Source organism: Zingiber officinale, chromosome 4B, assembly GCF_018446385.1.
Source record: "Zingiber officinale cultivar Zhangliang chromosome 4B, Zo_v1.1, whole genome shotgun sequence".
Lineage (NCBI taxonomy): Eukaryota > Viridiplantae > Streptophyta > Magnoliopsida > Zingiberales > Zingiberaceae > Zingiber > Zingiber officinale.
The window spans coordinates 131,017,401-131,030,578 of NC_055993.1; the positions used below are offsets into that span (position 1 = coordinate 131,017,401).

At 31.7% G+C, this 13,178-nt stretch overlaps 3 protein-coding genes across 3 annotated transcripts; 1 reads left to right on the plus strand and 2 right to left on the minus strand.

The window, feature by feature from the left end:
- Positions 1 to 607: 607 nt before the first annotated feature.
- On the plus strand, positions 608 to 4,603 carry LOC121976779 (signal recognition particle 14 kDa protein-like). The gene is made up of 4 exons (XM_042529117.1): positions 608 to 741; positions 1,273 to 1,366; positions 1,505 to 1,614; positions 4,201 to 4,603. The coding sequence occupies exons 1-4, from the start codon at positions 739 to 741 to the stop codon at positions 4,387 to 4,389; spliced, it is 396 nt and encodes a 131-aa protein (XP_042385051.1). The 5' UTR covers positions 608 to 738; the 3' UTR covers positions 4,390 to 4,603.
- A 1,798-nt stretch (positions 4,604 to 6,401) lies between these two features.
- Positions 6,402 to 8,249, minus strand: LOC121976780 (60S ribosomal protein L38). Its single transcript, XM_042529118.1, has 3 exons — positions 8,110 to 8,249; positions 7,555 to 7,738; positions 6,402 to 6,629 (listed from the first exon to the last, which is right to left on the minus strand). Exons 1-3 carry the CDS (start codon positions 8,110 to 8,112, stop codon positions 6,607 to 6,609), a joined length of 210 nt encoding a protein of 69 aa, XP_042385052.1. The 5' UTR covers positions 8,113 to 8,249; the 3' UTR covers positions 6,402 to 6,606.
- Positions 8,250 to 10,927: 2,678 nt separating this feature from the next.
- LOC121976781 (60S ribosomal protein L38) lies at positions 10,928 to 12,759 on the minus strand. The gene is made up of 3 exons (XM_042529120.1): positions 12,599 to 12,759; positions 12,096 to 12,279; positions 10,928 to 11,162 (listed from the first exon to the last, which is right to left on the minus strand). The coding sequence occupies exons 1-3, from the start codon at positions 12,599 to 12,601 to the stop codon at positions 11,140 to 11,142; spliced, it is 210 nt and encodes a 69-aa protein (XP_042385054.1). The 5' UTR covers positions 12,602 to 12,759; the 3' UTR covers positions 10,928 to 11,139.
- Between the last annotated feature and the right edge of the window lie 419 nt (positions 12,760 to 13,178).

Below are 13,178 nucleotides of genomic sequence, written 5' to 3' on the forward strand. Positions count from 1 at the left end.
ATAAATTAAAAAAACGCCTTTTGATGATTTTTTTTTAAAAAAAAGGTTTCAAGTCCTTCCAAACTTATCACTTATTATTATTATTGAAAAATTAAGATTAAGCTTGAGATTAAAACTCAGGGCTCAAAATTAAAATAGCAGAAGAAGTTGGTCTTCATAACTAAAAGATTTTTTCAACTCAAAATCCTCGTATAAGTTATTATTACAATTTCCCCCCTGCCCTTCGACATTAAAGAGAAACAACGTACAAACAAAGATCATCAAAAAAAGAGGATGTGCATCCATTGTTAGGTGGACGAGAAGCTCAATTATGTTTAATTTGTACCCCAAAATTGGGGGAAAAGACATAATTTGAGCCCCACAATTAAAAATAAAGTAAAGTGGAATAGGGACTGAACACCAAATCGAGCTTGTCCTTGTCTGTTCATCTTAATTTGATATTGCATCGTAATGATTAATTGTTTTAGATGATTTTTAAATGTTATTTTTTTTGTCTAAATTATTTATTTAAAGGACAGCAGAATGAAAAATATCAAAGGGTTTTTTCGGCCCGTATTTAACTAGGCCTTTTTTGTGGCCCATTTATAAGTGGATCGGAAACGAACTGCCAAGGTATCGAGTCGGAGCCCAACCCAAATCAACCCCACTCGGCGTCGCTGTTCTTTCGATCGGAGTCTTAAAACGGCGAGCGAAGGTGGAAGGATTTGCTTGATTCGTCGAATTGGAGTCCATTGAAAGATGGTGAGTTTCTAGCTTTCGCCGCCAGTTCTTCTGCAATTTCTCCTTTTGTTTTTCTTCTTCTGAAATTTGGCTTGATTTTGCTCCGATATCGTGCTGTGATTGCATCATTTTCGGTTCCGGACTTGTTTTGCTTTCGACGTTTTTGATCTGGTATTTTCTTGATCGTTTTGGTGGATCAGTTATTTTGTTCTAGGTTTGTTCGTTTTCTCGATTTGCATGAAATTCTTTTACATTTTCCTCTCTCTTGTCGAAAGATCTATTAGTTCCTTTCGATCAAATATGTCCATATATTTGTTGAATTTCTTCATTCAAAATTATCTTTTTGTAACTAATTACAGTATTGTCTGACAATTCCTAGTTTTGTGCTTGGGAATTATCTGCCCCAATTGGGTCTCCTTTTTCTATCTTTCGGTACATAGTCGCATTGTGTTTCATCACAGTGAGGGTTTTCTTTTTAAGCAAAAGAAAAAAAAACATTCCGCTGGCAAAGTTGAATGGGTTTTTCTCATTTATTGTCTCTTTGTTCTTCAGGTTCTTCTGCAGCCAGACCCGTTTCTTAATGAGCTTACTAGCATGTTTGAGCGCTCAACAGAGAAAGGATCTATCTGGGTCACCCTCAAGCGTTGTTAGTTGATCAACTCCTTTTTTTTTTTTTGTTCACTACTACTTTTACCTAAGTTTCAGTTTTTAAGATGGAATACATAGTAATGTTATTTATGAGGATTTTTTTTGTTTGTTTTTTGCCCTTTCCCCCCACAAATAGCATCTATGAAGTGCAAGGCAACTAGGAACAAAATGGAGACTAGTGGACAACCAATTGAGTATCGTTGCCTTGTTCGTGCTACTGATGGCAAGAAGACCATCTCTACTTCGGTAAGGTCTTAGCTGATGAACATTGTCTCTTAACTTCTAATATTTAAAAAATGTGCATACTTAACAATCACAGTTTGCAGCCAATGGAGAATAGTTAATTGCTTGTTAATTTATATATTTTTATGTCTCTTCTATACTACTTCGGTGCTATGGAAGTTAGTTGTTATATATGCTTTTGATTCACTTGTTCATACATTTTCATCTCCAATCTTTCTTTCTTTCCTCCCCAAAATATAATGTATCTTTTGCAGTGATGATTACACTCATGAACATTTTTCATGGTCACTTGCAGAATTTGAGATTTTTTTTAGAAGTATTTTGGAGAAATAGTTGGAAGGTTGTTGCTTTAGATTGCTGCTGTTTTGATTGCTTATTTGCTGGATTAACTTTCCGTAATATATGCTACTCTTACTATTCCTGGTGAGATGATGGAGTCTGTACATGTTTATCCTTCAGTTTATTACTAACCATATTGGAATTCCAACCTCATTCCAGTAAGATACGATGGAGTTTGTACATGTTTCATTTTTTTGTTGTTTGTTTCTTTGATTATTATTCAGTCGTCATTTATCAAGCTGAGTTGTTTCGCATATTATTTGTTGGAAAGCATATTATTCTTCCATATATTTCAAATACTTCTAGAAAGAGTCTAGTTAGATCTTTTATCATACTTTGGCTTATTGATGTACTGAGTCTGCACCATAGATGGGTTTTGCCAATAACTTCATTATTAAATTTTCTTTCATTTAGTGGTTTGTTTAATTTGTACTCTGAATGGCCCAGATGGTTAGTTATACCGTGATGTGCTTTGTTCTAATCTTTTGGAAAAACTTCAACATTGTAACTATTATCGAACTATGTTTTTTTATAGCAATATCATGATTCTTTTTTTCTTCTTCCTGACTAATCTACTTCACTTGGCAATTGTAACTTGTATCTTGTAGTGTTTTGTCCATAAGAAAATGAGATAGGACTCCTTTATCACTACCCATCTAAAGGTGCCTACATATTACCACCACCAGAGCCATCTTCATTATCATCATCAAGTTGTATTTATCCCCTATTGGCCTCCATGCAAAGATACATCCTTAGTATTATTTAAGACTCAATTCAACTAGTGCTTTCTTTAATTAAAATTACTTTAATCAATTTAATTGCATCGTTGCTCTAATCAATCCAACTATAGTGGTGTATTTGGTTCACAGGAATTGTTATTCTATTCCTATGAATAGTTATTCTATTTCTATAAATTCTGGTGGAATAACACATTGGATTAGATTTCAGCTTTTAACCAGTGCTTTCTTTCTTTCCTATCTTCCTATCTTTTCTTGTTCTTCTTCATGTCTTTGCATATGGTATCTGACATGCTCAATAGCAAGAAAAATAAAAATAAAAATAAAAATGCAGGAGTTGGACTAGCCAATCCCTACCATAGTTTACTTAAGTGAATCATGCCATTATTGTACTGTGTCAATGGTGTGGCTAAAATAAGAACAATGATTTTCAGTTATTATTAGTTTCAACTTTCAAGGAAAAGTTATGATTTAGTTTAGAGGCTCTTGCCTGATATGCCAGTTAATTCATTGGCATGAACTAGATGATGAACATGCTTTACAATCTCAGTTTAAAGAATTGACAAGTAGACCAATTAATTACAATGAAACGAAAAATGACATGCAGTTTTGCTAACTGAAATGTTGATATCCTTACAACTTCTACTAATCACTAGTGAAGCCACTGTTCCTAGTTGAGCACCTCAAACTTAAATGCAATATGCATAGGTCACCTTCTGAAGAAAATTGTATTAAAAATGGAAGCTGTTAGCACTTATCTTATCTATCTCTAATCATCATGTTCCTATGACATACTTTTTGTCACTAGACAGATGAGTGATGTATTACTTTCAATACCATGAATTTTTGCTATTTCAATGTAAAGGGATATTATGATATTTTGCTTCTGCTAAAATTAATGTGACATATTGAAATGTTCAGCTTTTCCTATTGGCCTGTAACTTGATTAGAATAAATCTTAGACAATTATAAGAAAGTTTTTTTTCTCACTCCTCAGAAAACAAAATCTACTATTTTGTGATTGGTGTTGGTTTGCTGAATTACAATTAAAGACCCATATAGGGTCAGTATCAATGATTTTTATTTTTTGTTACTTGCTAGTTGTTAGGATACAAACATTCAACTAGAGATTATTAATTTTTTAATTGTGTTCTTATTTGCATTGCTTATATTGTACTCATTTTGGCCCAAAGGATCTGAAGAGTAACATGAAAACAAAGTTAGATAAACATTGGTTGGTAAGCTTTTTTTTATTCTTAACATGTTTTGTTATTAGTGCTTTGCTCTTGGTAAGAGTTTGAATTGTGTCAGAATAGAAACTTGTGCTCCATTACATTTGACAATGTTGAGATTTGTCAGTTTCTCCATCATATCTGAAGTTGTGTTTTCTCAATTGTCATCTTCTCAACAATTTCTCATCTCATTTGAACTTTAAATATACCAATGAGTTCATGATGTTTGCTTTTGAATGCCACTTACTGGTTGTTTTTTTAATTCATAAATGTTCTGCTAGCTTTCGGCAAAGGAATACCAGAAATTCCAAGCTTCTTATGCAACTGTTCTTAAAGCTCACATGAATGCTCTTAAGAAAAGGGAACGGAAGGATAGGAAGAAGACCGTCGAGCCTGAGAAGAAACAAGATTCATCTAAGTCAAACTCCTCGAAGAAGCGAGCATTGTCAACCTTGAAGCCCTCAAAATGAGGCACAATTTGAGTTCTCAAGTCTGCAATTGGCCCCCTTCAAGGATGGTTAGAATGCTGCAAAATTAATTAGTTTTCCATGACAATGAGGCAATTTTTGTGGATTCTGGAATGGATTTATACCCTTCAGAGGGAAATATCTCTAACGTTCTTAAATTTTTCAGAAGACTGAATTTTACAACTGTTCAGTAATCATTAGTATTATTTGCTTGTCCTGTGTGAATTGTTAGAACGATTATTTGTCTGATGCTTCTTTTTTGTTTTTTTTAATGATTTATCTGATATTTTATCATTTTCGTATTAAACACTCCGGGGACAATTAGAGAGTATTAGAGAGGATCGGATCGAAATATGAATATTATAAAAAAAATTTAACTTGAATTCAATCCAAATTAAAATTCATCCTGAAAATTCTAAACTTGAACTTACAACTAGAATCCAAATCTGAAAACTCTCAATCCTATTTTTCAAATTGGGTTGCCATATCATATCCATTTTTGACAAATTAAGACAAGAGGAGCTTATTTTTTTTTTTAAAAAAAAATAATAATCAAATTATCCTAAAATATCTAACCACAAACTCAACCTTCTCCTCAATCTTTTGTTCAAATTTTCTTTGTTCCCACTCTCTGATGAAACATATTTATTTACTTTAACTCACTAATACTTTTTAATGTACACTAATTTATCTAATTATCTTCATTTTTATAGTTATAAAAAATTTAAAAGAATGTATAATTCTTATTAAATTTAACATCATTTAAATTAGAATATAGTATAATTTTTATCAAATTGAAGACCAATCAATTAAGAGTTATACCACTAATTGATTCAGTCTAAATTAATCAATTGGTCAAGTGAAAAAAAGAATCATGCTCAATTTAATAGAAAATATATTAGATTGACCAACCAATTTAGCCTAAATCAATCAATTAATATATTTCACAATCAATTAATCATGCGGAAAAAGAATCATGCTGAATATAGAAATATACTAATTCTAATTTAAATATGTTAAAGTTAAAAGAAATTATACCTCCTTTTGAACTTTTTGTACCTATAAAAAAATGAGAGTTCTGTTCCCTCATGACAAACTTAGCCGATCAATCAATTGAGTAACTTCGATCGATTGACAATCGATCGACTAAGTTGTCGTGAGGGAACACAAGCCCTCAATTTTTATAGGTATAAAAAATTAAAAAGGAGATATAATTTCTCATAATTGATTGGTCAGGTGAAGAAAGAACGATATTTATTTAGATAAAAAAATATATTATTTTTTTTTAAATGATACTAAATTGAGCAAAAATTACACCTCTTTATCCTTATAAAAATTAAGGATAATTATGATCAGGAATAAATTTTGTCTGACACAGAATTTGGGTGGTTGGGGGACTGAGGGTAGTGTTCTTTTACTAAATTTCGATTTGGCTCAGATTTGGGAAATTGCTAGATGAAAATAAAGAATGCATTTTCATTTTCCAGAAATTCATAAAATAGAATAAATAAGAATTCTATAAGTAAAATTATTATTTACTTTATGGATATACACAACTCATGAGGGTACAAATGAGTGACTAATTTTGCTCACATTTATTGGAATAAAGAGATTATATTTATTTCAAACATCTCTCATCTATCCCTAGATTATACATCAAAAAGAGATAAATTACGTAATTAGTTTATAAAATTATCATCCTCTAGTCAACTAAATATCAAAAGGAGATAAATTAAGTAATTAGTTTATAAAATTATCATCCTCTAATCAACTAAACATCCTAAGACAAATCCATTAAAATGAAATGATCACCTTAACAAACCTGGTTTAAATGAAAGTTTTAACCTTTCAATTTGACCATAAATATATATTATTTTTACACTTGCAATTTTAGTTATGGATATTCATCAAAAGGAAATCATTAATATTTTTTCTTAATAGATTGCAAAGTTGGCTTATCTGAAAGAACATGGAACTATTCATAAATGGGGTAAAAATGTGAGAAACAAAGAGGATGAACTCAAGCCTTGCACATTCCAAATAAGCAAATGCATGTAGATTCCTCAGCAAAACAATAATAGCTCAAATATGATCCTTCAAACACATTAGGACAGTGACAATCCATTCGACAAAGGAGGACATAACTACTACTATGCTGAAAAGAAATAAACTCGAGAGCTGCTCAAAACCTAGGACCACTCAGAGTTTCAACCTGCATCTTCAGATTTCTTGGACGCTCAAACCTATAAAAACAAGCAAATGAAATAATTAAACGTAACAAAAGAATCTATTTGATGATAGTAGCAGCTTGCTCAGCTGGTTTAGCAGACACAAAAATTGACTTTCTTGCAACGATAATTGGCAACCAACAAAACCAACAACATGCAGGTGCAATATCGATCTCCGATTGATTACGGATAAGAACTTAAAGAAAATGAGATATCAAACACCTAGATTAATACTGGTGCACAATAATCTATGGAAGTAGCAGTAGAGCTAGCTTAGCAAACAAAAACCTTCTTGCATAACTGCTGTTGATCAATCGAACATCAAACACTCACCAGCAAAATGAGGTATCGAACATCTATAAACACTTGTGCAGGATACCTGTAGCTGACTCAATAAGGTTGACTCACTAGCTGATTAGTTCACAAGACTGAGAAACCAAATTCCTTGCCTTAGGAATTTGATCATATCATAAACTCTTCCTAACATAATTTGAAGGGGAAAACAGATTTAAGTTTCTGATATTTTCTAGCTTACAAACTATAAAGGATCATACAATACTTCACTCTTTAGTCATTGTTGCTCTGTCAAAAAATTTCATATCTCAAACCCCAATGAAACTAGCATCTGAAATTATTGCATGTAGACCTTCAACACTTTATTGTGAATTTTGAACTCTAGATAGCTTGCAGCCTATTTGATTTACTAGTGTTTAAAGTTAAGATGATTAATGCAAGATCACATTTTTCATAGTTCAGCCTTTGATTTTGTTTGTGTGGAACTCTGTATAAAAAAAATTAACCAAGGCACCATAACAGAAGTCGTTAAGTCTTCAAATAACTATGAAAAGTTTCACTTTTAAAGCAATAAAAGATTCATATAATATAAATTAAGGTAAATGATAAAAGTAAATAACAAACAGATGTCCATGCCGAAACCAACCTGGAGGAAGAGATTGCTTCAACTTGTTCGCCTTCTCAGAGTCAAACACACACAGTGTGTAGAGGTACTTGGAGCAGCGAACTTTGAACTTTACGACGTCCTTACCTCTTTTAATCTTCACTGATCGCGCATCTTTCCTTCTCGCCGTGAGAAGGAAATCCTTAATCTCATGGATCTGCTTCGGCTGCAAGTAGTGGAAATAAAAAATCATTATCTGAACCGTAGATACGACAAGACGATTGTTTCTGATAAAGGAAAAAATAAATATGGGCATTTTTAGTGGGAAAAAACTGAAATGTAAAGCAAGCGGTGATGATTCAGCCGTTAAAAATTCTTCTCGGAGTAGTTGAACGAAAAACTCAGATAAATCGAGACGATAACTGCACCAAGCGAGTTCATTTATCGATTCATTAAAGCTAAATTCACAAGATGAGATCCAAAACACAAATATACACCAAAATCCATCCCCGATACAAATTTTTTCTGCACAATCGCTACAAATGAGAGAAAATAATTGGAATAAACAAATACACGGCAGAAGAAAAGAAACATTACCATCCTCGAGCCGATTCCGTGGCGATTAGGAGTCGATCTTGCGAAGCAACCGTGGCTGCGTTCGGAGGAGCGCGGACTTTAATATACGAAGGCAACCCTAATTTTGCAAAGCTGTGTCTTGGCTAATTACCTAGATACCCTTGCAATGGAACCCACCTATGTGGCAATGTGCGGGTCCCACGTATGGGACCCATATGTGTAAACCAATTAAGTCGCTCGCAAGCTATTATCTCCGTTTGAAAAAAAAAAATCATTCCATTAAGCCTCAAGATTTCGAACTTGGAAATATTATCAAATGAAGCTCAAATTTAACAATCTTTAATTCTCTAACTCGTAAATATATTTACAACAACAATCAAACCTTTTCCCACTAGGTGGGATCGACTGTATGAATCCTTTTACGCCATTGAACTCTATCTCCTATTATATCATCATCTATATTTAAATAAATTTTATCTTATTTTATTATTGTTAACCAAGTCTTTTTTGGTCTTCCTCTTCCTCGTTTGATATGCATGTTTATCATAGTTTCACATCACCTAACTGGAACATTTATTGGTCGTCTAAGTACATGTTCGTACCATCTTAAACGTGTCTCTCGGAGTTTTTCCTCAATAGATGCAACTCCGACTTTCTTTCTAATGCTCTCATTTCTTATTTTGTCCATCTTCGTATGTCCACACATCCACCTTAACATCCTCATCTCTACAACTTTCATCTATTGAGGAAAATATATTTATTTAAAGAAAATATAAAATTATCATATTAACAGTCCCCTATAATGGTCTTATGTCGTATGAAAGAAGATTCAATGTGACAAGTACATGATAAAATGATGAAACTCTAGAATTGACCTATGCCCAACTCAAACAGAATACTATATATTTTCCATTTGTGTCAAGTCTTGGAGGTAATATGTTCATTTAAAAGCTCATGAACATCTCAATATATATGGAGAGAAGAAATTTACCTTGTACATTCATAGACGACTGAGTATAAATTTGAATGTCTGGCACTCAGAAACTTGTCAGAGCTCCCGGAAATCCGTCTGGGTGCCCCGATTCAATTTTACTGATCGAGATGTCCAAATTTATGCTAAGTTACTCAAATTTAACAATATTTAATTCTCTAGCTCATAAATATATTTATTTAAAGAAAATATAAAAATTATCATATTAACGATCCCTTACAATGGTCTCATGTCGTATGAAGGAAGATTCAACAGGAACACATGTGACAAGTACATGATAAAACGATGAAACTCTATAATTGACCCCTGCCCAACTCAAACAGAATACCATATATTTTCCATCTGTGTCAAGTCTTGGGGTAATATGTTCATTTAAAGACTCATGATCATCTCAATATATATAGAGAGAAGAAATTTATCTTGTACATTCATGGACAACTGAGTACAAATATGAATGTCCGGAAATCTGTCCAAGCACTCAGAAGCTTGTCAAAGCTCTCGGAAATCCTTCTAGGTGCCTCAATTCAATTTTACTGATCGAGATGTTCAAATTTATGCTAAGTTACTCATGAGTATGTAAGATAAGGATGTGTAAAATATTATATATATATATAATTAAAATTTAAAAGTAAAATAACACCATTAATTCAAGATCAGACATAACGAGCTAGAACTCGAACTTACTTAACGATCTAAAAATAATATGTTAACTCATCAAGTTCGAATTAAGCTCTTTGAACTTTTAAACAAGCTAAAAGTTAGTAATTCGCTATTTAATTTTATTACAAATCAAGCTATCTCAAGAATTAAAATTCGAATCGAAGGAAAAAACCACTTCAGTTATTATTCGACTTGATTACGCCCGATGTAGAAGCCCGATCATTGTATTCAAATTTAGTTATTTAAGTTTATTATTTATTAAAAATTATATCAAATTTTTATTTTAACTTTTTTTGAAGTTCGAGTAGAAATATTATTATTCTTATAAATCACTTAAAATATTAATTTAATAAAATCAAATACACATTACTTCTCAATAACTTAAAATTATAAAACTTTTATACAGTCGCTTGTTTTTGTATATTTAAATAAATAATAAAATAATAATTACAATTTAAAAAAGTTTTAAACAAAATGATTCTTTACATTTCCTCGCTAGCCGCAATCAAGCATGTCACCAATAATCCTATATATTTATATTTGTTTTTAGACATTTCAAATGAGAAAATAAATTCTTAATGTAAAAAACAAAATATTTTATAAATAGAATAAAATTGAAGTAAATTTAAAAGCTTAGGAATGAATTAAGAGTACTATTTTTTTTTAAATATATCATTAACAAAAGATCATCCACATTGATTTTCCTATTATTATATCAAAAATTTAAAATTTTCTTATTATTATATCCAAAATTTAAGATGAATGACCCATTTTATTAAATTTAAATAATCACTTTTCACTACAAACTAAATTAAATACCTTAAAATTTTCATCATCCTTAATTTTTTTATTATTTTATTCTCTTTCTTCTATTTTTTTTATTATTATATTTATGAAATAAATGAAAGAAAAGAGATTGAAAAAATTGAGTGAATAAAAAGAGATTAAAAAAATATTATTTTATTTTTAGAATAAAAATTTCATTCTCTAAATTTTAAAAATCACTATTCATCAAATCTAAATTTAAAAAATAAATAAGGTACTGATACAGAAGATTTTTAATTACTCTATCTAAAATTTAGGATAAAATTTTTGAATAGAGTAGCTGATGTGAATATTGTAAGTGTTTATTTGAAACAACTTGGGAACTATTTCACATTATAACATTTATAAATGGAACAAATGCCATGACAGTGAATGAATTAAGTCTTCCATATTTCAAAGAGAGAAAGTGTGCTGCAAATCCTTCAGCAACATAGGAACAACTCAAATATGATCCTTACAAGCATATTAGAACACTACCAATCCACTTAATGAAACACTAAACTTCTTTCTGAGAAGATATAAATTCAGGAGCTGCTCAAAACCTAGGGGCCAAACTAGAGTTCTTAGCTGCATCTTCATATTTCTTGGACACTCAAACCTATAAAAACAAACGAATAACAATGAATAATCTTTTGTCAGAGGAACCTATTTGATGGTAGTGGTATCTTGACAAGCTGGCTTATCAAACATAAATTTTTATTTCTTGCAACAATAACCAATAACCCATAAGTAAAGCACCCAGGACACCGGACAGATATACTAACCCAATTAACTTTCATATAAAAGCTTTAAGAACATTAGATATTAAACACCTTTATTAGTGCTTATGCAGGATAATCTATGGATGATATAGTGGTAGCTTGATAAGCTTGTTTAACAAAAACAAATTGACTTTATTTCAATGGTAATTAGCGATTGAATATCCAACTTCGTGTCAAACTTATTTGAAGATGGGGTATCAGACACCTACAAATGCTCGTGTAGGATACATGGCCACATTGTGATTTGTAAAGGAAGATTCATTAGATGCTTAGCTCTTTAAGAATATGAGATATTATACACCTTTATTAATGCTTAAGCAGGATAATCTATGGATGGATACAGTGGTAGCTTGACACAAATTTACTTTCTTGCAATGGTAACTGGTAGTTGAACGTCTTATTCGAAGAAGGGGCATCAGACACCTACAAATGCTCGTGTAGGATACATAGACTTGAGTCCTTGAAACATGGATTACTGTTGCAACTCATTGTGATTTGTAAAGGTAGATTCATTACTGCTTAGCTCTTATGATTGAGAAACCAAAATTCCCTGACTTGGGAAGGTAACTTCATCCAATTTCATTGACTAGTGATCAAAGTTCAGAAGGTTGGTAGCAAAAACAAAATTTTCAATAGTTCAATTTGTCATTTTGTTTGTGTAGAAACTCTTTAAAAATGGCACCATTATGGAAGTCACTAAATCTTCAAGTAACTATGAGAAGCTTTACTTGTAGAGCAATCAATCAAAGCTATTCAGTAATTTAACCAACCTGGAGGAAGAGATTGCTTCAACTTGTTCGCCTTCTCAGAGTCAAACACGCACAGAGTGTAGAGGTACTTGGAGCAGCGAACTTTGAACTTGACGACGTCCTTTCCTCTCTTAATCTTCACTGATCGCGCATCTTTCCTTCTGGCGGTGAGAAGGAAATCCTTGATCTCATGGATCTGCTTCGGCTGCAAGGTGTAGAAACCAAAAATCATTATTGGAACCGTAATTACGTCAAACCAATCATTTCCAAGGGCAGTTCTAGTCGGGAAAACTGAAAGTTAAATAAAGTGGTGAAGATTCAGCAATATGATTCTCATCCAATATGTGGAACGAAACCATTAGACAAATCGAGAAGATAATTGCACCAAGCGAATTCAAATATCGATTTACTACATCTAAATTTACAAAAGGAGATCCAAACCAAACATGAACCAGAATCCACTGCAGTTCAATTCCTGATAGATTTTTTTATGCTACAACTTAGAGACAACAATTAAAGAATACCATCTTCCAACGTCTTTCGTGGCGGCCAGCTTCGATCTCACAGCGGCAGCGGCGTGAGGTAGCGAGGCGCGGACTTTAATAGGGAGGAGAACCCTAATTACCTCCGAGCGGGTGTGCTTACTAGAGGGGAGAAGAGGGGTGGAAGGATGAATAGATACATAAGTAGATGATTATCTCTGTTTACTTAACAGGTGCCAGAAAATGATTGAAGATTACCTTTATTAAAAAAAAGTCATTAATATTTTAATAAGATAACTAAAATAAATAAATTGAGTTTTTATTCTATAAATAATAAGTATTGTATTATATAAGTTTTTAAACTTAAAATTTTAAAACTCATTGTAAATTTAAAATTTACAATTAAAAGCCAAGAATCTACAATTATTTTGTTGACCAAACATCCCTATTTGGTCACCCCACCTTCAAAGAGTGGTCAAACAAAATAGTTTCAGTTTTAAATCTTTTCAAAAGTCACTTAAAAAACTTAATATTAAATTCAATTAAGTGTAAAATATTTAGAAAAATAAATAAAAGGATTTTGATTTTTTTTAATTGATACCAAATATTACGATTAATCCTA